The 21,002-nt window shown below is 51.0% G+C and overlaps 1 protein-coding gene across 3 annotated transcripts in view; it reads right to left on the bottom strand.

Annotated features, from left to right (window-relative positions):
• Nucleotides 1–990: 990 nt before the first annotated feature.
• The window catches only part of LOC115659139 (testis-expressed protein 2-like), a 34,874-nt gene continuing 14,862 nt past the window's right edge, over nt 991–21,002 (bottom strand). For 2 of the 3 annotated variants that reach the window (XM_030578995.1, XM_030578997.1), the window contains 10 exons: nt 19,504–19,704; nt 18,753–19,080; nt 17,166–17,407; nt 14,753–14,899; nt 13,361–13,460; nt 10,416–10,548; nt 4,742–4,876; nt 3,883–4,095; nt 3,310–3,430; nt 991–2,137 (listed from right to left, as the gene is read on the bottom strand). In XM_030578995.1, the coding sequence (XP_030434855.1) occupies nt 2,012–2,137; nt 3,310–3,430; nt 3,883–4,095; nt 4,742–4,876; nt 10,416–10,548; nt 13,361–13,460; nt 14,753–14,899; nt 17,166–17,407; nt 18,753–19,080; nt 19,504–19,704 (1,746 nt within the window). In that variant the 3' untranslated portion in view covers nt 991–2,011. Of the gene's footprint in view, nt 2,138–3,309; nt 3,431–3,882; nt 4,096–4,741; nt 4,877–9,622; nt 9,947–10,415; nt 10,549–13,360; nt 13,461–14,752; nt 14,900–17,165; nt 17,408–18,752; nt 19,081–19,503; nt 19,705–21,002 lie in introns of those variants that run through there. The other variant, XM_030578998.1, reaches the window with a different exon arrangement.

Genomic DNA, 21,002 nt, shown 5'->3' with positions numbered 1-21,002 from the left:
AGATGGACCATGAATAGTGAGTTCTACATCCTGGTCTTCAGTGAGTGGCTATAAAGAAAAGCCCCACTGAAATGGCAATATAGACACAAAGCACAATAAATATAACTGGAAAATAACAAACACATCCCAGCCTGAATCCCTGGTGGATGAATGCAAACTTTATTGCTTCAGTTCAGCTCTTCTCTTACACATCCACCTGGTCTGCAAAGCCCTTTGTTTTAACGCAGTGCCGTGACATTACTTGACAGAATCTGTTACTTTTATTGCATGGAGCATCAAATGGTCCCACTTCGTGCCTCGTGCTATCATCCAGACGGGTGCCGTGCATCGCTGCCCGGTGCAGGGTTGGTCCGCTTGGTGTTTTCAGATGCTGGTGGTGTTGCTGGCAGCTGAGCTGTGTCTCTCCTGAAACACATCACAGCGAGGAAGCATGGAGCAAAGGCTACTTCTCTCTGCCTCGTTCACTGCAAGGCAGAGGGGGCCAGCTTCAGTGGGGCACAGGCCTTGGGCAGTGGGGCTTCAATACCAAGGGAACCCAGGCTCCTCCTGCTAATGCCCCATCGGGGTAACTCTGGGGCAGAATGGAATCAGGTGCAATGTTGGTGAGCATCAGTGAGGACAAAGGCAGGCCAAGGGAAGCTGTGCCAGCTGAAGAGTTAACCCCTTAATGCCTGGCAGTGCTCTCACGTGGCTGCAAAGCTTGACACACACCACTCGATCTCCCTCCGACCTCTGCTCCACCGGCTTCCTGATCCCCACCTCCTCTGCCGGCTGGCTCACTCCACTCCTCCGGGTCTGGGATGGGAGAAGAGGGTTGTTGCTGTCTCCTTCCCTGCTTTTGACCCATTAGAGGTGCTGCCATGGAGCCTTGACCTGCACAGTGCCTCATGCCCAGGCCTCCTGCTTTCCCCAGGCACAGGGTGCACTGCCTGGGCTGAGGGCGTTAGCTCAGGACGGGCTGAACCTGGGCAGCTGACAATGCTGCCTCTCTTTTTGTTTACAAGCCGCTCTCTCTCTCTCTGAGGCTCATGGGACTTCCCCTCCTCTCCTTTCCCTGACATACTGAGTGCTCCCCCTCAGGCTCCCTGCCCCTTAGGTATTGGGGGTTCACTCCCACGTCCCTGCCCTCTGCCCCAACTTCGCCGGACGGAATGGTCGGTGGATTTTGACATGTGACTGTTTCAGTCCCTCCCCGCACCGCTGCTGCCTGGTTACCATCAAACGGCCGCTTTCCCCCATCTCCCCCTTCAGCTAACCCCCTGCGACAGCCATTGCCCGGCCAGGAGCAGGGCTGTGCATGCCTGCTGTACCTTGTGTTCAGATACAGATACAAAGCAGCCTGTCACAGATACCCAGCTTCACTCTTCTCTCTCTCTCTCAGCCACCCATTCAACCTGCTGGGTGGTGGTGAGACTCAGAGTACAATAAAACACTTGTAGGGGTAATGGGGGTTATGTTTTGTGTGTGTGTGTGTTTCAGTTCATTTCCTGCCTGCAGTTTTCCTGGCATACCCGGCTGCCTGTTTAAAGGATGTCCAGTGCTGATGCAATACGCTTGGGTCATTTCTGATCACAATGTCTGATTAACACTCCTTGGACCTCAGGCTTCCCTCCTCTCCAGGGTTTCTTGCACCCTCCTTTGTAAAATAGACAATCCTGCCCCAGCTGGCACAGAAGATGCCCACCTGGCCACAAGAGAGTTGTATTGATCCAGAGGAACCTGGTGGTGATGGATGAACTACCTGGAGTTTTGTATGCTTGGGTGACTCCAACTTGCTCCTCCCCCAGGGGTGTATGTTTCTGTCCTTAATGTGCTGCATCATATTTGAAGAAGAGGCTCCTTTGATGGGCTGGAGGATGCTGAAGACGAGATGGAAAGATGAACCTGGAGACTTCAGATCAGTGTCTTGGCTCCTGTGTGGCAACCAGTGGCCAGGCCCAGGTTAGCTGGGCATCTCCGCAAATCCTCCAGAGTTCTGCCAAGTTTCTTGACCCAGCCAGTGGGTCACTCTTCAGAGCCACTTCTCGCTATACGCTGGAAGGTCCTTGAAGGGCCCCTCCATGGAGAGTTGGGGTTCCAAGCCGGAGTGCATGATGGGAATGATGAGATCATCCATGTTTGGCATCACTAAAATTTTCTGAAAAAAGGAAATTGGAAAAAACTAAAACCACAGCATTAAAAAAACCTTCAGAGGGACAAAGCTGGGAGCTCTGAAGGGCTGATTGGTACCGGTTGCTACTGTCCTACTGGGGCTTAGAACCTGGGATGCAGCTTATGATTAGCAGCAATGTAATGGAGTGGCTAATGCCTATGTGCAGCTCTGCTGGCTGGACTCAGCCCTCCCAAGTTTATAAGGGTTTTTTCCCCCTGCCTAGTGGCTAAAGACCAACAAGAGCCATAACCCAAAGGAGCATCTCCTTCAGCTCACTGGGCAGAAGCCTGTTTTGGGATCAGAAGGTCCTGTTTCCCGTGGCGGCTGAGTGCTGTTTAGCTGCTCACCATGTCCTCAGCAAATGTACATGACCATAGATCTGACAAGACAAGAAGACATGGCTTTTCCTTGCTGTGGTTGGCCATGCTTAGAGTCAGGGTTCGGCGCTGCTCAGGAAACTGGCAACTAGGAGTTCTCAAACCTCTGCCCTTCCTAGCTGGTTAAGGAGATGCTAAAATCCCAGCAGACCATGCTGGTGCAGGGGCCTTTGGGAACTTGCAGCAGATCTTTCCTCCTAAGACTTGCCAATGGCCTCAGACCAGAAGCCTAAGAATAAAAGGTAGATGGATAACAGGTCTAACAAGGAATGCAAAAGAGAGAATAACTCAAAGCATGTAGCACCTTCAAACTCTTGGAGATGCCCCTAGGATCTGAACTTGGCTGAATCTCTTTGGGATGAGAATCAGGCTGGTCAGCTCAGGAGCCAAGGCTGTCTCACCAGCGCCTTCTGGTTTCAACTGGATAGGGAATCCTACAAGAGCAGCTGCTCTTGGAGCACTTCATTGATTTGAATCAAACCCCTAAAAAGTTTAACTCGTGTTTTCCAAAGAGGTCCGACTTCGGTTTGGTTTCAGCTCTCTCCAGATTGGCCTGAACCAAAACATAGGCCTGAACACCACTGAATTTGGAGATGCCCAGACTCTATCTCCTTCCTTTAAATGGATCAAAACACTGCCAAAACTTGAGGTTTGCAACATCTGGCCCCAGACTTTGCAGGTCCATCTTTACATTGTTTAGGTCCCACTTGCCCCATCCTTGGTTCTGATCCATCCCCAGTGCACTCATCATTCCTCTCCCAGTGCTCTGGGCACAGGTACCTGGAATTCATGCTGCAGCTTTCTCTCAATCCATTCCGTGACGTGGATGAAGGTGACTTCCCGCTCACCCAGCTTCGGGTGGACTTTCAGCTCCAGCTGGGGAGGGATTCGGAAGCTGTACCTGGAGGGGGAAGGAAGGAAGCAGAGACCATCACAAACTTCTTGTGCTCCTGCAGACACGGCCTGGTGACAGGGGAGTGCAGTCTCTGTGGCCCATACAGCTATTGGCCTCTCTGCTGACGCTGCCAGCGAAAGGGCCAGTTTGGGACACTTATCCATTAGGAGGTGGGCTGAGACCCACTGAACAGCCATCAGACCATAAGAGATTTTGGTCACTAGCACTACCTGGTGCTGGATTTGAACCCATGACCTAGATGAGAAAAGTGTCATGTGTCTGGCCCAGTCCCCTGAGCAATCCAGTCCCTCTTTTGGGAGACTATTTCTGCTTATGTTGAGTTTCCTAATCCTAAATCTCAGGCCGAAACTCCCTGACCATGTTCCACTAAGCTCTGGGAAGTAGAAGCCAGGCTCTGCGGCGAATCACCGCATGGTGGGACCCAAGGGCGCTCCTACCAGATTCGGTCTGTCGGGGGTGGAGGAATGTTCACAGCCAAGGTCCCGGACAGCTCCTGGACTTCCACAGTCAGCAGCAGCGGCGTGTTGGACACCTCCTCAATCTTCTTCTTGATGAACCCGTTTTCCGTGGCCTTCTGGAAGTACTTGGACTTGGCGATCTTATCCACGAAGCGCAGGATCCTGCGGCTGGTGCTGTTGCTGCCACTGTGGCTAAGCAGGGGGAAGAGGAGAGTCAGCGTCAGCCTGAAAAAGGGGGGCTGTTGCAAGGCAGGGGGCTAAGCTGGGGCCTCACCTCACTTGGTCCCCACCCCATTCATCCTGGGGGCACCTCTCACTTCCTGAAGAACCCCCTCACCCCGCAGTCCATCACACTGTGACACTCCTCCAGCAGGACCAGGCCACCCTTCTCCGTGGCTCCCAGGACACGGAAATCCATCCAGCAGGAGGTGCTGCAGGTGTGAGACTCTCACACTCCTAGGACTCTTCTCCTTCTAGATTTCCCTAATAGCTTCATCGGGGAGACTTTGCAGGATGTCAGACTCAATGATCTAGCCAGCCAGCCGTCCCGTGCTCATGGTGTGGTGTCTAGTGGCTCCCCGCAGGCAGGGCTAGCTGAGGAGCCCCTCTTCTGAGAGGGGGTTGTTTGACTGGGATGCGGGAGACCCGGGTCCTGACTCTGCCATGGCTTCGTTGGGAGATCTTGGGCAAGTCACTTACCTGCTTTGTGCCTCAGTTTCCCCATCTGTGAAATGGGAATGATGGTGACCTCCTTTTTAAAGTGCCTTGAGATCTACTGAGGGAAAATGTTATAGGTGGGCTAGGGATTACTATTACTATTTTATTATTAATTATTTACCCTTCAGCAGAAAGAGGGACAATCCTCTCTCCCAGGGCTCCAGAAGGCTCTGCTGCAAGGATGTCTTCGTCAGAGGAGCCGGCGCTGGAGGATTCTGCGTCGCTGTCTGCCAGCAGGATCACCCGAGGCTTCACCCTGCAAGCAAAGAGGGAGGGGGTGAGTCCCTGGGGGGGGGTCCTGGTGCTGTGGCACCCGCATACTGCACAGATCTGATTGCTAGCCAAGCCTTTACTCACAGCTCTTTGTATTAGTCCCCAGCGTGCCGGCGCTCTCTCTGGTGTCAGACAGACAGACGCCAGCAGCAAAGGCTGTTGGGGCTAACATGGCCCTGGCATCTTCCCTTTAGCCCTGCAGCACGGGCCAGGTGCTTGGGAAGAGGAGCCGGTGGCAGGGACACATGGCAGGGTCACCTCTGTTTCTTATACTAGGATGAACCTGGATGCAGCAGGGTGTCCTGGCCCTTTAAGGCTACAGCCCCGAGACAGCCTGTTCTCATTTTAAATGCAGAACCAGGGCGTTCTGGGACTTACAGCTCCCAGGACCACTGGGAATTGTGGGTTATTATAGCCAGGCATATTGGGAGGAAGGAGGAGGATATAAGCAGATCTCTGACTCTTTCCCCCTAGGACAGAGAAGAGAGCAGGAAGAACAAGGTTTGGGTGTGTGTGGGTATGGGAGGGCTTGCAGGCTTCTCTGCAAAGGGAAACAGACAGAGAGCTCTTATCATTCCCTGTAGACCTGCAGGGACCCTGGAGAAAGTGGGTGAGTAACTGGGGATTTGGGCACTGGCCCGCAGGGGAGATTGGGGTGTGTATCTGTTGGTCTTCCTGCAGGTCCCTGGGAGACAGAGCGGAGAGTGACCGGAGCAGGCTGGCCTGGTGACCCAGGGGAGACTTCATTTGGACTTTCCTTACCCCAGCATGGGAGGAGTGTAATTTAGCTGTAGGATTATAGTGAACTAAGAGCAAGAGGGAGATGGTATCAGAAGGGAAACTGAGGCAATGGCCATGCCTGACACTGGAGAGGTCAGAACCTGCTACAATGGGGCTCTTCCGAGTCAGTTTCTAAGGTGAGGGGATTAGTGGGACTCAGCAGGTCCTGGAGCTTGAGGGACTTTCCGAGCTGCCGCTGGGGGTGAGAGTTTGGAGGTGGATGCCCAGCCAGGTCCCATTAAAGGGGCTTTGAAACTCTTACCCAGCGCTGTCTAAATGCAGGAGAGTCTGGGCAGCTGACTGGCTTAGGGGCTCCAGAGCCATCTCCCATGCAGGGTGCCCCAGCTGGGCTGATCTCCTTGGAGTTCTTCATGCTACTCGCTGGGTTTGCCACTACATGGTGACCCCAGCGGAGGGCAAATGGCTCATCCTGGCATCATGCCTTGGTCTCTCTTGTTGCATGGCTTGTGCTGATAGCTGGGGCACGACCCTGCAGGCAGCATTGTTCTCTATTTAAGTCATTTATCAAGGGACCTGGGCTTTAACTCCCCTTTAAGAAGAAATGGCCTGGTGACGCTGCCCTACCTGCAGTGCCAGGCTGGGGAGGATTTTGCAGGGGGAATGCAGACTGCCAGCATTCTGGGGAGGGGTGTTAGCTGGAGAGTTGTTATCTAGTGACCCCCCCTAGAGCTGTACTGGGAGAGGCAAAGGTTGATGCTGCTCCCTGCCCGAGCGTATTGTTAAAAGGAGGCTTGTCGCTACCTTTCCTGTGTCAGAGCGATGCCAGCCAGGGCTGAGCAGTTCTGCGAGGCGAGGGATTTGGAGCGGTAGGGAGGCAGGGGAATGCATGCCTCGCAATCGAAACCATGCAGAGTCATCTTGGCTCTGAGGTATCGTGAATCCAGCGTGAAGCTGGTGAAGCAAAGAGCTTTGGCTCCAGTTGCAGAGAGATTTAATGCACCACTGAGCATGATGTTAAAACTTTCATCGAGCTGCTTTCTCTCCACTCCCCCAACCTGTTTTCTCCATTCCTCCAGCACCAGCCTCTCCTCTGTCACTTTCCTCCCTGTGGCTGGTGCAAGAGCCTTCTCCTCTGCAGCACCTGCCAATTGGAACGGCCTCCCTGGATCCCTCTGTCTCATCACTCTCCTTCTCCTTTCAAATCACAGCAGAAAACATATGAGGCCTTGCTGAGGCCCAGTGTAAGTGTGTGCGCATCCAGGAAGTTCACTGTGGAAGCTGTGCCAGGGCTGAATTTGGCCTGGTCTTTTCACTTTTGCTGTATCTCTGAATCTCTCTCCTTGTGCTATTTGTGATTTATCTCGGTAAAGCACTATGGGGATGTACATCTTGTGCAGATGATCCCTGGCAGAATATCCCCACGTCCTGCTGGGATGTACAGCTTTCCAATATCCTCACCCGCAAAAGCTGGAACAAAGCAGGAGTGACCGGCCTTAAAGTCAAATGCTACCCCTGGATCTTTAAAATGTAGCCCCTGGCCACCTCCTCCCAGTGCAAACCCAATCAGCTGCTGGGCCTTCATGCTGGTGAACTCAAACCACAAGCAATTTCTCTTCCTGCACTAAGGAATACAGAAGCGAAGCAATTATTATGGCTCGGTGCATTTACCCAGGATGAAAACAGAATCAGAAGCAAGGTAGGTGCTGTCCCATCTGGGCTCCTCGCAAGCAGCCCCACATGCGACAAAGATCCTGGTGCTGCGCCTGATACTCCCATCATCTTCCATCAGAGCGCTGGCCCAGGAGAGGATTCTTGTTACAACCTGCAATTCCAGCTCAGATCTACCTCTCTGCTCCAGACCTGTCTCCTCCTGTCCAAACATCTCGGCCTGTCACTCTGACCTCTCCTCGTGGATGTCCAGCTGTCAGCTCAAGCTCAACGTGGCTAAAACAATGCTTTTAATCTTTCCCCTCAATCCCCCCCACATAGCTCCTTTCTCGATCACCATGACACCACCACCATCCTGCCTCTGACTTGCATCTCTCTCTAGGCTATTCACATCCAGGCTGTGTCTAAGACTTGCAGATTCTTTTTACATACGTGGTAAGATGTGGCCTTTCCTATCCATCCAGGCAGCTAAAACTCTTGGCCAGCATCTCATCATCTCTCATCTCCGTTACTGCAGCGTCCTTCTCTCTGGCCTTGAGAAATGCTAGCCTGTCTGGCTAATAGCCAGTCAGAATGCTGTCTGCAAAGATCAGTCTCCCAGCCTATTGCTTTGACCATCATCCATCCACTGGTCCTGCATCAAGCAGAAGCTGCTTGTCTTCACTTTCAACCCTGACCCTACCTAGCATCTCTACTTGCTACTGAGCTGTCAGCTCCCACCTCCCATCTGCCCGTGATTGCAGCCTCCATCACCTACTCATTACTTTTTCAAACAAGCATCTTCGTGTTTCTCCCATCACATCTGGGAGAAGCTCCCCATAAACACCCACAGAGCTACCTCATAGCCCTCCTTCGGATCTCTCCTCCAAACTCTCCTTCACTGTTGAGGACAACAAAAAACTTGACAATGGTTCGGCCTCTGAGATGACTGCCTATCATGCTGACCAGTCTTGTCTCATGTATCCCTTTCTCTGTACCCCTCAGTCGTCGCTTGTCCTAGATTGGGAGTTGGTTGGGGGCAGGCGAGTCTTTTTGTTCAGTCTGTACAACAGACTCTTCCAATAATGCTAAGGACATCCCAGCAGATCACTCTCTGATGAATAGGTGACGGTTTGCAACATGCTGTGGGAAGGACGGGCCAAGTGTATGTGATTAGTGTGATTCATTACGAGTAGTTGGCAACCTTGTTCACGGCTGGTCAAGTACAGCAAAAGGCCAGGCTAGTACAAGTTTCCTCCATTCCACCACCTCGGAGACAAGATCATGTAAGTGGGCTGCAGCAGATCCAGTTTCTGTGCTTAACCAGCCCTTGGCTTCTCAGCTAGCTTTGCTGGCTGCATTGTGCACACAAGTCCACCACGAGCTAGACCAAGATCCACCCGCTTATTTCATATACTTTCAGATGGTAAGAAGAGCACTAGGAACCTGGAGTTGCATTTGAACCAAGAGGGAGAGGACAGAGAAGACTGGGGGGGGGGGCATGATAACAGTTTTCAAGTACATAAAAGGTTGTTAACAGGAGGAGGGAGAAAAATTGTTGTTCTTAATCTCTCAGGATAGGACAAGAAGCAATGGGCTTAAATTACAACAAGGGAAGTTTAAGTTGGACATTAGGAAAAAGTTCCTAACTGTCAGGGCGGTTAAGCACTGGAATAAATTGCCTAGGGAGGCTGTAGAATCTCCATCATTGGAGATTTTTAAGAGCAGGTTGGACAAACACCTGTCAGGGATGGTCTAGATAATACTTAGTTCTGCCATGAGTGCAGGGGACTGGACTAGAGACCTCTCGAGGTCCCTTCCAGCCCTATGATTCTATGACGTTTGTCCCCCCCGCAGACTTCTTTTTGAAGAGCAGGACACAGCATGGAGCAAAAGCCTCGTTCCTTCTATGCCTGTCTTCCCATGCGTTTTACATTATCTGGAGCAACTCAGAATTCACCCACTTCTGGGCCGTCCCCTCTCCTCGCCTACAGCTGTTCATGTTACAAAAGGTTTAACTTTCCAGCCCATCTGTGCTTTCAACAGGGCCCAGTTAAATGGAGAATGGGGCCAGAGGCTCTGTGCCCAGGAGCAGCATGGGAAGAACACCAGGCCATGGGAACATTCACAGCTCCGGACAGAACATTTTGTCCTGATTTAAAAAAACCCAAAGTGGCATATGGGGAGGGGGCAGATTTTTGTTTTGATCACTGATAAAACGATTAGAGATTAGGACAAGTCCGGAATGAGGCTGTCAGCTAAGTCGGCGCACAAGCTGGTCATGACAAACAAACCACAGGCAAACGCTTCTTATCTTTTTATTTTATTAATTACTCTTTCCTAGAACTAACTTCCCAGCTGTCTCCATCCTGCTCAGACAAATGGAAAATATTCAGCACAGATGGCCTGATAAAACCCTCCAAACTGAGTTGATTTATTTTCATTCGACTTATTCCTTCTCCCACAGCTGGATGGTATGTGACTCCGGACGGCCCCTAGTATCAGACACCTTGTCCCCTTGCTCTGGAATAATCCGATCTCTTCTAAGACGCTGCTTCAGATCAAGACTGACCAGGTTCCTTCTCATTAGAAGGCAGCGTGAAGAGAACATGGAGTTAAATCCATTTCTCCTGTGCCACCCGGCAGGGAGGTGAGCTGTAGATGGCTGTAGATGTACAAAGTGCCTTCAGACCCATGATTTTGCAGACTGCACTGAATTATAAAGCGCTTTCTGTTCAGTGTAGAGACAGAACAATGCAGCGTCCTGGGTGCCTTGAATTAATTCACAAAGGCTTCATAGTCACGTCAAAACCCAGTGCTCTTACTGAGCACGGTTACAGAACTGACTACCTTCTAGAGGGACAGTTGGACGAGGGTCTCCCCCGCCCTGATGTCACTAGGAGGGTGGTAAAGCCCTGGAATGGGTTCCCTAGGGAGGTGGTGGAATCTCCTTCATTAGACTTTTTTAAGGTCTGGCTTGACAAAGCCCTGGCTGGGATGATTTAGTTGGGCTTGGTCCTGCTCTGAGCAGGGGGTTGGATTAGATGACCTCCTGAGGTCTCTTACAACCCTAATCATCTTCTATAATTCTATGTCGCAGGAGTGAAGGGCCCAGTAACGCTTTAGTGACTTACCCTTGCCCATCAGCAGCTGCCTGCCCACTCTCCTCTGCCAGTGCCTCTTTCCCCAACTTGCACAAGTTCATCTTTGTCTCCAGTGTCATCTGTAGGGCGCCGTTGTAGATGACTTCCAGGTCCACCCAAAGCCCTGCAGAGAGGACAGGATGCAGGTGACCCACGGTCCCATGAATCTGCGGTGTCTGGGAGGATGCGAGGTGCCTGATACAAAGCCTCATTGGATTGGTACTTGGGAAAGGTGCTGGCCCAAGAGCCAGTATCTCATGGGCAGTACCAGCTTCCCCTCGTTGCCTCATCATGGTGCCGGGATGGACCACCTTTTGGGAGGAGAGGGAAGCTCAGCATCTATCTATCCAGCCTTCCCTCCCTCAGCCCTGTCATGCCTCCCTCTCTATTCGTGACCCTTGGCTGCTCTGCTGAGACTGCCAGCAAAGGTGCTTCATGCAGGGATGCCAGCGTTGTGGGACCTGGGCTCTGGTCACTGACCTCTCTCACATAGGCGCCTGAAGATCCACCAGAGGATAAGAGCCTTTGTTCACTACTTGATGTGAACAGGTGACATAGAGCCTCGAACCCTGGAAACTGTGGAATTTACCCTGTTCAATCAGCCACCCTGGCCTTGGCTGGGTAGCAGCTGCCTTGCTGCTCCCATCATACAGGGAGGCTGCTCTGGAGGAAGTGCCCTAGGCTGAGAGGCAGGAGGCACTGGGTTAAATTCCTAGCGTAGCCACTGTCTCCTGGGGTGAGTCACTGAATCTCTCTGGGCCCCACCAGTGAAATGGGGGTGGGAGAGAGAGAGAGAGAGTGTGTGTTTGTGTGTGTGCGTACATACACACAACCTCTAGCACTGTGGGGCACCAATCCTGGGCGAGGCCTTTATCCTGACATTAATAATGCAGGATCCCTGTTCCACACATTGGGAAATTCAGCAGGTTCTTGTGATGCCTGTAGCAAGGACTGCACTGTCCTGGCTTCTGGCTGCACAGACCAATTATTACCGTGCTGAGTCGGCCGCTGGTAGGAGGAAGAGGGGTCTGTTTGAAGACTCAGTGTGGCCCCTTTATTTTCTGCTCCTCTGTCCCCTTTTCACCAGCCTCCTGGGAGTGTGGGCAGTGGGTCACACATTCCCAAACACCGAGTCCCTGCATGCTCTCGCCTGCTTTATCTGAGGCTGCACAGCTGGAATGGAGACTGAGGTGCTGGTGGGAGATCTGGAGGGATGTGAGGGGACGTGCATGAGGGAGAGGGGGTCAACACAAGCTTTATTCCTCCATGGCAAGAAGTCCCTGGCAAACAGTGTGTGGGGATGAAATATTAATCCAGCACCTCTATTGAATGAACTCCTGGGGGAGATGGCGGGGGGAGGTTGACCTTTTTAGAGGGGATAACTGGAGACTTGGGAGGGTTAACGTGCTGCCACAGCTGGGTTGTGGGATGCCTCGGATGGAGAAAGACTGGTGCCACGGTCTAGGGGATCCAGTGGCATCTCCCCCAAATGCACCCCATTTTGGGGAAGCGTTTGTGACCTTCCCATAAGCCTTTCTTCCAAGCTGTGCTTCACTGTGAGTGGCTAACCCCTCTGTCACCCTCAGGCTGGTTGCTACGTGACTCTCCAAGTGGCCACCCGTGTGGAACAAAGTGGGTGTGGGCATGGAAGCGCTGGCTGTGATGCTGGAAGGGTTAATCCGGCACCCTGCCTCAATGCCTGCCTTTCTCTACACCCGGCCTCTCCCCATGCTCCTTCCTCTACTCCAAGCCTTCTCTTTTCCTGTCCGTGAGGCAGTCCTGGACTCTTCTGCCACTTGACATGCTTCTTCCTTTCCCCAGGAGACTGCCAACTCGCCATTTCCCCAGGGCTCCCCTGGGATGACACTTAGCAGCGTTGACAACTGCCCTTCCCTGTCCTCCCATTGCAATGGCCTCCTCAGGGAAGGGGCCGATTGGTTTTGGGTGTTCTACTTGCCCTGTTTTCCACCAGGGCAAGGGGCTCTCACTGCCCGGGGGGTGGGTTCCTAGTATATAGCACCCCCCAGTTATAACCCTCCAGTTCATACTGGCCCCCAGCTGTAGCTGTCTCAGTTTGGTTCACTAACAGAACAAGGAGCAATGGTCTCAAGTTGCAGTGGGGGAGGTCTAGGTTGGATATTAGGAAACACTATTTCACGAGGAGGGTGGTGAAGCAATGGAATGGGTTCCCTAGGGTGGTGGTGGAATCTCCTTCCTTAGAGGTTTTTAAGGTCAGGCTTGACAAAGCCCTGGCTGGGATGATTTAGTTGGGAATTGGTCCTGCTTTGAGCAGGGGGTTGGACTAGATGACCTCCTGAGGTCCCTTCCAACCCTGATATTCTATGATTCTATAAAATGCCCACCTTGGGTTTCTTTTGTCAGTCAATTAATGATGGAGGAAGGTGCAGGATTGACAGCCCTGGAGATCAGAGGCCAGAGCACAGGGAAGCTCTGGGCAGCAACAATTCAAGCTTCTCCCTTACAGCCCCACCAACGTGTCGCCACCCTGATCCGGAGGGATCCCTCCTCAGAGTGACAGCAGAGGTCAGTCTCTGTGGAATACTGGACTGTAGGATGATCTGGTTGTGGGTGCATTAGCAATGCCATACGGCTGGACCCAAAGCTCCTGGAAGTCAATGTAAAGCTCCCATTGATTGAATGCTCTTTGGATGAAGCAGACAGTGCCATCACTGTGGTGGAACCAAGCTCGTGTCAAATAGTTGCCAACAAGTAACTTTTACAGACTTGTTGCTCTAAAATGGTCTTTGTCCGTGGCTGATGGGCACAAGGGATGGTCACTTTTCACGGGGATGCTTTAATCGTCCCAAAACATGTTTTTTAAAAAAAGTCTTGAGCCCAGTTCCTACATTAATGCAAAGTGACGGGGGCTAAGGCCTGGCGCGAATGCACTGAACCAGGTGGGAGGGGGTCCTTACCTCGGTTATCAATGATCGGATTGGAGGCACTGAGAACGAGGGGGATGGATGTCCCCATGTCCAGCTCGGTGAGAGTGAGTTCGTTCATAAAATACGGGAGCTAGGTTGGAGCGAGAACAAACAAGAGCGATTAAACCCAATCTCCTTCCAAACAGATGCAGAAGGGAAGCACTTATCATTAATCAGAAATCAGAAATGAGGCTACTGGGCTGTTTAAAGAGGCCCTGGCTGAGCTGTCCAGCAAGGATAGGGGCCCATCTCCGTGAAGCCACTACAGGAGGGTGAGCATTATTCCAACTGCAGAAATGAGAGATGGGTAAGATCTACTGGGTCCATCCCCCAAAGCCCAAATGCAGGATTGTTCTCTATGACAGTTGGTTTCTGTAGGTGTAGCTGCTACATTTTTCTGTGTCTCAAACAATTCTCCAAGCAAACTGTCCTCCCGTCTAGCTTTTTTTTTAAAGTCACCCTCCATCTCCATCTCACAGGTATAGACTTGCTGGATCCCTGGGGTTAAATTTTTAATTAAACATGTCATTAAAACCAGACAACTCCTAACGCAGTGAAGAACAGTCCTGGGGGAGGGCAGAGTAGAAAACCGTTTAGGAGAAGGGCTCCTCAGAATGTCTGAATTTGTACCCTGGCTAATACATGCTGCTTGCTCCATCCATGCTGGCTTAATGGATGGATCATAAGCGTCTCCAAGTACTGACAGAATCTTAGTGCTCACTGAAGGTCCAATATGAGGCCTCTCCCAAAACCAATCTACTTCAAACCTTTTCTAACTGATTTCAGATGGGCACATTTCCCCATACTCTGCTCTCTGCCGACATGCTTTGTCCCTACCCTGGAGAGAGGCCTTTTAGGGGGGGAGAGTGGGGGAGCGGAGATTGCCATCTCTATGGCCGCATTTATCCTTGGCCTCCTTGCTGAGAGAGCCAGTAAAGGAACCCATTGTGCTAAAGAGTTTTGTGGTGTGGGTGCCTGTCCCACTAAGAACTGATCTGAGACCAACTTGTGCCCAAAGGCAAGCAGAGTCAGCAGCAAAGGGCTCTCCGTCACCGCTGACCCAGGCTGGGTTTGAATAAGCGCTTCCGAACTGCGCTGTTAATTCATAGATTATAAAGCTAGAAGAGGCCATTGGGATCATCTTGTCTGACATAGCACAGGCTGTAGGACTGTCCTGAATTGATGTGAGCTTGCGTGTGTCTTTGAGAAAAGCATCTAATCTTGATTTTAAATGATTCCAAAAATGAATTCCCAATTCCCTAATAAACCCTTTTAATGATGAACCCTGGTTGTAAAGTTTCCTACCAATTCCCCAGCCAATGAGACAGGTGGAACACTGTGAGGTTCTTCTGGAAGGGAAATCAAAGATCCATAGCGTCTCACCTTGATTTTGCTTAACTTCTTCTGGATCTTGTTTGACACTTGGTCCATCCAATATTTCTCCCTCAGGAAGTCCCAGAAGATTCGCCCAACCAGTGCATTCATCCAAGCCATGGACAGTTCACTGCTGCCATTCATTTCCCTGAGGAACTTAAAAAAGAGCGTGCACGAGAGAAATAAGAATGTTTGAAAATGGGCCACGTATACGCTACAGAATGAATGAGACCAACAAATGCTGACACGTAATGTAAGTATCAGATCATATGAGTGTACAGTACTATCCCTGGACAGTCTCTACGGAAAAGGATAAATGGACACAAATCAGACATTAGGAATGGCAATATACAAAAACCTGTAGGAGAGCACTTCAACCTCCCTGGCCACACTATAGCAGACCTTAAGGTGGCCATCCTGCAGCAAAAAAAACTTCAGGACCAGACTTCAAAGAGAAACTGCTGAGCTTCAGTTCATCTGCAAATTTGACACCATCAGCTCAGGATTGAACAAAGACTGTGAATGGCTTGCCACCTACAGAACCAGTTTCTCCTCTCTTGGTTTTCACACCTCAACTGCTAGAACAGGGCCTCATCCTCCCTGATTGAACTGACCTCGTTATCTCTAGCTTGCTTGCTAGCATATATACCTGCCCCTGGAAATTTCCACCACATGCATCTGAAGAAGTGGGTATTCACCCATGAAAGCTCATGCTCCAAAACGTCTGTTAGTCTATAAGGTGCCACAGGATTCTTTGCTGCTTTTACAGATCCAGACTAACACGGCTACCCCTCTGATACAGTACTATCCCTGCCACTCACATACTGTATTTAGAAAAGACTATATATATATAAACATATCTCCAGAGGACCTGATCCCCAGGGCCGCAGCACCTTGTGCAGTCATTCATATCCAGGGCAATGGGAGTGAAAAATTTCAGATTGCCGCATGCTGCACTGGGTAAGTGACGGCGGAAGGTGCAGAGCAATAAGGAAACCGGCCCGTAGTAACTAACTACACTGTACCTCTGAGAGAGAGACAATTATAGGCACAGGCATGTAGCATGGTCTAGTGGTTACAGTAGGGGAACGGGCACAAAAAAGGTTTAGGATTGAGTCCCAGCTTGGCCTCTCAATATCTCAGTTTCCCCGTCTATAAAACGGGGGAGGAAGATGAGATTCAGGCACTTTTTACATCACTGTGTAAGGGAAAAGGATGGTGAGGATGATGATAACTTGCAGGTGCTTCCTATTTCCAGTAATGTATCATGGGCTGACTAAACTCTGAGGCTGAAGGCGCGGGTGCAACTGGAGACCCAAAGGGGTGATCTCACTACTCTTCCAACCCAAAGAGGCTCACAGAAGCATCGAGGCTTGCAGGTGCTTCTCTGAACAGCCCTGCCAATCTTATGGGGTTTGCCTGTCAACAGACTCTGATTCATTATTGCTATTGTTTATTAGTTATATTTTCGTAGCATCTAGGAGGCCCAGATATTCACATAGGTCAGCTCTTTGGTATCTGGAGAGACATGAAAGACATGATTTTTTCCCTTACAGGGAATGTGCTCTTGTTCACGTCCTTCTGCTTACACCCAAGAGAGGATCTACATTCATTCTTTCTTTCCTATTAATAGCTGAAAGTCTCAGAGAAGAAAATACTATGAGACAATGGAATGGGATCCCAAGGAAACCTGGAGTCAATAAGGAAAAGCTAACAGAATCCATGCATCTCATCAAAGGACCACACCACTCTCCTGGGTTGGAGCAAATGGGAAAAGAGAGCGATAGATCAACAGAGACTGTCCTGAAGTCAATGAACCTGAAGGCTCTGCCTTATTTTTCAGTGTGTCAAAAATATCCTTCCAAGAATGCAGCCTGTGATGGAGTAATGGGTAACATGTAAATGACAGGGACATTCCTAAGTGTCTGGAATAATAATTGATTCACAATTAGCAGAAATTAATTTCTATGTTGACTAAGTTGCCATAACATTATGCATTCTTTTTCAAGTACTTTATGAGTCTATGAGATGACACTGTGGTCCCAGCTATAACGCAAGTATTAATGGAAGCACCAACATTGATCTACCCAGCTCTTGAGAACACGAATTTATGAGGTCAGAGAATTTATGGGATCAGAGCCATTTCTAATAACCCCCCGTTAGTTCTTTACGAACATTGCCTTTGTTTAAAGCACTGTCAGGAAGTGCAAATGCAGAGAGGTCCTCGAGTGGTTGTGGAATTTGGCCATCTATTGGATGTCGTATTGACACAGATAGCTTGGGAGATTCTAGTTCCAGACTAGAGGGCCTAGAAAGGATGAAGTGAGCTGAGGGGCATGGGCAAGTCTTTTGTAAGAATTCACATGTCTGTTTCTCTAAGCATCTGGATTTCTTGCCAGACTACGCCGTTGGCTCCACTCACCTTTTGGGGGGTTGGGCTGCCCATGGCGCTGTGACAGGGGCTCTGGAGGGGGTTGGTGCCCGTTTCTGGCTGGACTATCTGGGACATGTAGGTGCTGTAGTCCAGAAGAATCTTCTGCCGGACGGTCCCAGCTAGATCCTTGGGTCTGAACAACAAAGGGATGTCGTCCGTGCTTCCTCGGCTGCTGCCACTGCTGTTGATGTCCTTTCCTGAAGGGCTGGAGAGCTGGTTTGGACCAAAACCTGGGAAACAGAAATAAATGGAGCTAGTGCTCTGGCTGCGTTCTGTTGAGGTGAGTGGAGAAAGAGGAGCATTGCAAGCGAATGGCGTACTGCAAAGCCAGACGGATGGAAGGACAGACCCATCAGCACTGAGGGTAGGTCTACTCTTCAAGCTGGGGGGGAGGTTTTCCCAGGTGGAGGAGATGGACTCACGCTCACTGTGCTTGAGCTAGTGTGCTGTCAGCAGGGTGCCGCTTAGCGGGGTGAGCAGCGGGAGGGGCCAGCCACCTTGAGTACACACCGAGCATCTCAGATGGGTACATACTCAGGGCAGCTAGCCCCCTCCCACCGCCGTGGCTACGCTCTCTGTATAGCACACCAGTTGATCAGAGCTACCGCAGAGACGTCTCCTCAAGCTGGGAATCGCCCCCTCTGTGGCTCAAAGTGTAGATGCTCTCTGAGATACAATTGTGCATCTAGGAAAGGGAGGAGTCTTTCCCTGCCCAGGAGGAAGATGCAAAATGCCTGAGCAGTAATGATCAGATTTTTCTATTCAACTTCAAAGCATTTGCCACACTTCAGCCAGTTAATCCTCATAACTCCCCTATAAGGGCAATGGGTATCATTAGTTCCATTGCACAGACAGAGAAACCGAGGCATAGATGGATGCAGCGACTCACTCAAACTGTCTCCAAGTTGGAGCCAGGTTTAGAATTCAGAAGTTCCTGGTTCCTAGTTTGTTGCTCAGGCCACCAGACAGTGCCTCTCTCCCAGTCACCAATGCAATACACTGCATGCACTCTGCATATCTCTGCAGGCGAGCGAGGCCTCGGCAGGCACATCCAGCATGCTTCCAGCACCCTTTGCTGCAGCTCAATCGGGGTAGTTGTTTATAGAGCTGAGTGAGATTTGCCGTCAGGGACAATGAACCCGGACTGCATCCCACCACACCAGCTTCTGAAGCTAGTTATTGTTTATCTCAACGTAAGGACTCTTGCTCAGAGTTTTACTGGTTGCCATGAATATTGAGATTTTTAAAGCCTGGTACCTCCCGATAAGCCTGCCATGTAGAATGTCAGCAAATCTGTTGCTAAAGAGTTGCTGAAAATGCTTTTAGGCTGGGGCATGGTTGAAGCTGATCGGTCCATCTACCACCAGACATCCCCCTCTGTCTTTCTCCAGATTTAGTGCTTGCACAATTGGGCTCAACTCCTTTGACTTTAGTGGGATTATATCTGTTTACCCCCATGGTGGATTTAGCCCACAGCAAGCCGATTAAAGCCCATGGCTATAGAAGTGACCTCCACCATTGGATTATCTGTATTTGCCTACATGCAAAGAGGCCACCATGGGCAGAATGTTTTACCAAATTTGCCTTCTCTCCAGCTGGCACTCTGCACCTCGTGACAGTCCCCTCGGGAGGCTGTCATGAGATGTTGGAACCACTCTTCTTTGTCCCTTCCTGTTCTTCCAAAGAGGTAGAGGGTCCTTTCCTGGAGGTCCCCTGGAGGCTTCAGGGGGATGTCTTGGCCTGGTATCTGAGTCATTTTCAGGCTTTCATCTCTTGGGAGCTCAATGTCATGGTCATTTGAGCTTCTGAAATTCTGGTCCTCTTGGTCTGGGAACAGAATGCAGATGGGATATTTCTTGTTCCACATCCTCTTTCGGGCCAGGCCAGGTGGGAAGAGAAAGACCTGCAATACCAACAAATGCTGTCAAGCAGGGAGACTAAGCCATGGGGACACGGAGCTGTTCCTTCAACCTGGGGAGTGCATATGTTCTTTGGTGTAGCCTGGTGGGACAGGGGAAACAATCACACGGTGCATCCAGTCACGGGGACTCTCTTTAATGGAGACACAGTGAAGGAAGAGCAATGGCCTTGCTATGATGGGCCAAAATGGTCCAGCTGGGCTGAGAAGGACTTACCAAATGTTCTCACTGAAGGCCAAAACCCATCCACAATGTGGCAGGATGAAATCCAGCATGAGGCCTGTACCACCCAGCCCCAATGGGACGAGTTCAGATTCAAAGCTATGCCCACCTGTCTTGGCTCAGTTTAAATTAGATGCTTTCAGCTATTCTGGGGGACTATTTTATCTCCTCTGGCAGATCCCTACCTGGGCGTTACTCATGTTGTAGTGCCGATGGCTGACAAAGGCCACGTCAAGGGTTTCTTCTTCGAAGGTGGCTCGGCGTGGGACGTTGTTCTTGGGGTAAGAGAGCTTCATGGCGGAGCCTTCCAGCGTCACAAAGACCGAGTGAGTGAGCGACAGGTGGTAGGTCTCTGGGTCGTAGAAATACATCTCGTTCATCCAGCTCTGTAAGGGAAAGTCTGCATGAGATGACGTCTTGCAGCCATGGCTGGCTAGTGGATTTATGGTGGGACCAGCCATGGTATGTGCTCCCTGCTGCCTACAGTGTGATGGGGACTGTTTTTTGGGCTGGTTGCTTGCACTTGGAAAAGAATTGCTGTGACACGCCCATGAGAAATGTGCTATTGAGTAGGAGGGGATGAGAGTGCAGTAAGGTGTGATGTGACGTGAGTGTGAGTTGGCGTGTGTGTGCATGTCGCACGTGGGGTGGCCTGGGGTGCACAAGTGCGCACAGATGCTTGCAGAGAGATGTGTGTGCTGAGTGGAGAGGGGGAAGGGGTGCGTGTGTTCACGTAGGTGTGTGAGTGTGCACATTATCTTTCACCAGCGTGAAGCCACGAGGACAAATAAAGTGCAACTTTTCAACAGCAACACAGCAAATTAACCCCTGGACCCCAGCCCTGCTCCCCTGGAGACGAGAGGGGCTTTGCCAGCGTTAAGCGATCCGGCTTGACACATGTCTGGAGAAAATGGGGATGATAAATTCCCTTTGAACTAATGTGACCCTTAACCAGCAATGTGAAATCATGGCCCGGACCTCCCAAAGCCTGTGTCTGTTCGAACGTTTCTGTGACCTCCAGCAGATTCGCTCCTTTCCAAAACACACAAGGCTCAGCCTCCTGGCTGCTTTGCCATTAGCCCGCTCCTCACCCTGGCTCTGAAATATCGTCCAGCCAGCGCGCTGTGGCAGCGGGACTGGTAGCTGGGACTTTTGACTGGTGCACACACGATCCAGTCCTGGGCTCAACATGGTTCTGGGAGTTACTGTGTCATTAATCTCCTGCTCAGTGTCTGCCCCGCCTTGGCTGCGGCTCAGCTCCCCACCTTGTCAGCGCAGAAGGAAGCATTTCTCTTCCCCTGCCGGACGTCCAATCCTCTCAAAGTAATTCATGCTGCTGCCTTTGTAACCCCCTTTGCTACCTACCTGGCACTGAGGGGCCCGCCCCGCTCCTCTTCATGCCCAGCTGCTTAGCCTTCCACGTAAGAGGCCGGTCTCCGGCCAGCAGCAATGCTTTAGGGAGGAAAGATGGGTACGGGACTGGGACTCAAGAGTTCCTGGCTCTGCTATAGCGTCCTGTGTGACCATGGGCTAGTCGTGTACTCTCCCTGTGCCTCAGTTTCCCACCTCATTACCATGACGGGGATAACAGCACTGCCCTACCTCCCAGGGGTATGTGGGGATAAATTCATTGTGTGGTGGTAATGGGGGCTCTAGACCTGAACAGACAGACCCCAGCTGAGCT

The sequence above is a fragment of the Gopherus evgoodei genome, chromosome 10, assembly GCF_007399415.2.
Source record: "Gopherus evgoodei ecotype Sinaloan lineage chromosome 10, rGopEvg1_v1.p, whole genome shotgun sequence".
In the NCBI taxonomy this organism is placed as follows: domain Eukaryota; kingdom Metazoa; phylum Chordata; order Testudines; family Testudinidae; genus Gopherus; species Gopherus evgoodei.
Note: the sequence above shows the minus strand (reverse complement) of the source record. Positions and strands in the feature narration are given on the sequence as shown.